The sequence below is a fragment of the Ciona intestinalis genome, unplaced genomic scaffold, assembly GCF_000224145.3.
Source record: "Ciona intestinalis unplaced genomic scaffold, KH HT001094.1, whole genome shotgun sequence".
In the NCBI taxonomy this organism is placed as follows: domain Eukaryota; kingdom Metazoa; phylum Chordata; class Ascidiacea; order Phlebobranchia; family Cionidae; genus Ciona; species Ciona intestinalis.
Genome location: NW_004191415.1, coordinates 40,567 through 43,361, shown reverse-complemented (window position 1 = coordinate 43,361; position 2,795 = coordinate 40,567). Strand labels below are relative to the sequence as shown.

At 30.8% G+C, this 2,795-nt stretch overlaps 1 protein-coding gene and 1 long non-coding RNA gene across 2 annotated transcripts in view; one reads left to right on the top strand and one right to left on the bottom strand.

Moving 5' to 3' along the window:
- LOC113475626 overlaps positions 1 to 2,795 on the bottom strand; it is a 13,342-nt gene that overhangs the window by 5,720 nt on the left and 4,827 nt on the right. The gene's annotated exons all lie outside the window — the stretch shown is intronic.
- Positions 7 to 2,795, top strand: part of LOC104266575 — a 9,240-nt gene continuing 6,451 nt past the window's right edge. The window contains exons 1-4 of the mRNA XM_026840003.1: positions 7 to 1,148; positions 1,244 to 1,432; positions 1,557 to 1,699; positions 1,757 to 1,793. Of these exons, the coding sequence (XP_026695804.1) occupies positions 1,082 to 1,148; positions 1,244 to 1,432; positions 1,557 to 1,699; positions 1,757 to 1,793 (436 nt within the window). The 5' untranslated portion in view covers positions 7 to 1,081. The remainder of the gene's footprint in view (positions 1,149 to 1,243; positions 1,433 to 1,556; positions 1,700 to 1,756; positions 1,794 to 2,795) is intronic.

The window sequence follows — 2,795 nt, the reverse complement described above, 5'->3', positions numbered from 1 at the left end:
GAAGGTGGATGAAATAATTAAAACCACGAAAAAATGTAATGAACAAGTCAGAGTTAATCGTTGTTGTATATTCGTTAACTCAAAACTAGGCAAAAATTTAAAAAAATATTAGTTTATAGTTTAAGTAGGGATAAATGTTTAGTACAGTTAGGTAATGCAGAACATTACTAACAGAGGTGACCAGAATAGACTTTAGAATGTTTAGGTACAAATCAACTTACCAGGAAAGCTTTCTATTATACAGCGACAAGTTATATCTACAGTAATAAATTATCTTTGTTTTCTAAAATAAGGTGTTCTGCATATAGTATTACAACCTATTAAGTGTATATTAATCAGTAATCATAATTTACTGCGTTTTTAAAGTGTTTAATATTATTGTACATTTGTACACTTAACAGAATTAAAAAAAAAAACATATAGCAGACACAAGCGAAGTAGCTACAAGGAAGTAAACCTACACACAGAATCTAAAACAACATTATCTTTGATTAACCCAATGATGACACTAAAACATCTATTGTTTGTTTTATCTATTGCTTCCTTTACCTGGTCAGGTAATTCTAGACTTTATAGGATTGTGGATACCTAATAAATGTTTATTATAAAGCATGGATAGATATATATATAGAAAACAGGGTTATTCAACTGCAACACCATTGAATGTTAAAAATATTGTTTTAAATGGTAATTACTGTTGATAGCTGTTGCATACATGCAACACTAGTGTATTGATATTATCCTAAGAATTCTTACACTGTGTGGATAAATAAATTGCATATATACATATATATATAATATATAATGTACTTTAGATAAAGCAGTGTTAATAAACCTGCCAACACCTGGTAATACTGCAACAAGAGCGCTTGGTATAAGCAACCTTAAGATATCAACAACAATATCAACAACTGGTGTTTCTAGCTGTGTATGGAGATATGGGGGAGAGTTCGATGGTGGTGCATTTTATATTAGTGCATTTGTTAGATGTTATAACTACACTGGTGTAAATGAAACAATCACTTGTGTCAACAATGCTGGTACAGTGACATCACAACTAACATTGTTACAACCACAATACATGGATATGAATATAAACATGCAATGTTCTCCATCACCAAGTTATTCAGTGAATGTTGTTCTTAAAGGTTAGTATAGAACCAGCCAAGAAACATTGTTTTTAAAAACACTTTGCATTTCGTACTGTAATAAAATAATAATTATTCACAATTACTCTTTGTAGACTGCACAGCAACAAACCAAGTTAATGTGATATCCAGCAAGAGCGAATATAACTCGGTTGGCTCTATAAACTGTCCAAGTGGATCTGAGTTGTTTTTTAAAGTGAACGGATCACTTGTAGTGGACAGAACAACAACCTGTAATGCTTATGCTGAATGGACAAATATAAACAACATGCAGTGTTCAAAAGGTATAATTATACAGTATATAAAAACAAATCTAAAATAATTTCAAAAAAGGTATGGCATAATTATTATTGTATATAATGTAATAAATGTTAATTATTATAAACTCCAAGTTGAATTACAACACAGGTCCAAGAACAATTGCTTTTATTGGCAACAACACTGTCAAAGCTGGTAATAGAGCACAGTTTAAGTGTATCTATTCAGGGGAACTACCAATTGCTAACTTCAGCAGATTCTATTTTGACCAAAAAATAATAGAAGTCTCAAAGGTGTTTATTTTACATTACATGATAAAATTGTAATTAAATTAAACATTAAATCAACAGTCATCATTGTGGAACTCATCTTACTTCAACCAAACAAGTAATGTTACAAAGGTGCCTACATTTACGTATAGTGTACATTTGAAATAAACTGACCAACATATAATCAACAGTCATCAACATGGATATCACCTCCATTACAAGCAGGCGACAACAACAAAGTAGTTGAATGTCAAGCTGTCAATCAATACACAAACTACTTCAATCAAAGTCACAGAGCAAGTGTTACACTCAATGTTACTTGTAAGTAAAGTTGTCCATACTAAATTTATGAAAGACCATAATTTGTGACTAGCAGATATAGGAAAAACAACACAACTCATTTTTATTTGCTGCGTTAATACACCAACTAGTAAAAATAGTAAAATTTCATTTTTAAATACAGACCCGCCCTTGTTTCATTTTAAAACATTAACCTGCTGCTGGACAGTTGGTCAACTTGGAACTTGCTCTGTTATCTTTAAATCTAATCCCTCTGCAATACTAATAAAACTGGAAAAAAGTGGTACGACTTTGCATTATCGATTATATTTAATATTATAAATAATCATTGCAATTATCAAGGCCAACTCGTTGAAGGTCAATTCAATCAGCTACAGAATATAGAAGAACAAGTATTTGTGTTTTCAAAGAACAATGTGAGTAAGAGTAATGTTCAACTTCCCAACATTAAAACTTAAAAATATAAAGATTGTGTTTTCAGCCATCTGCTAATGACAGTGGAAAATACAAATTCATGATCATAACACAATCTTTCCAACCTGTGTATTATGACTTTACAATTAAAGTTATGAGCGTCATGATTACGTCACATGCACCATCCAATGCTGCTGCAGTTGCTGCATATGTTGAAGGCAGTATTATCATTATTTTGTTGGTGGTTATAGCAGTTCTGATAAGAAAACCACAAATGCTAAAACTTGCTTATCAAAATAAAGGGAGAAAAGGTACAACATAATACTTATTACTCTGTAAATGTTTATTTATTTTCATTCAGATAAAGACTTAGTGAACTGGTTTCTTTTTCAATAGATTTAGCATC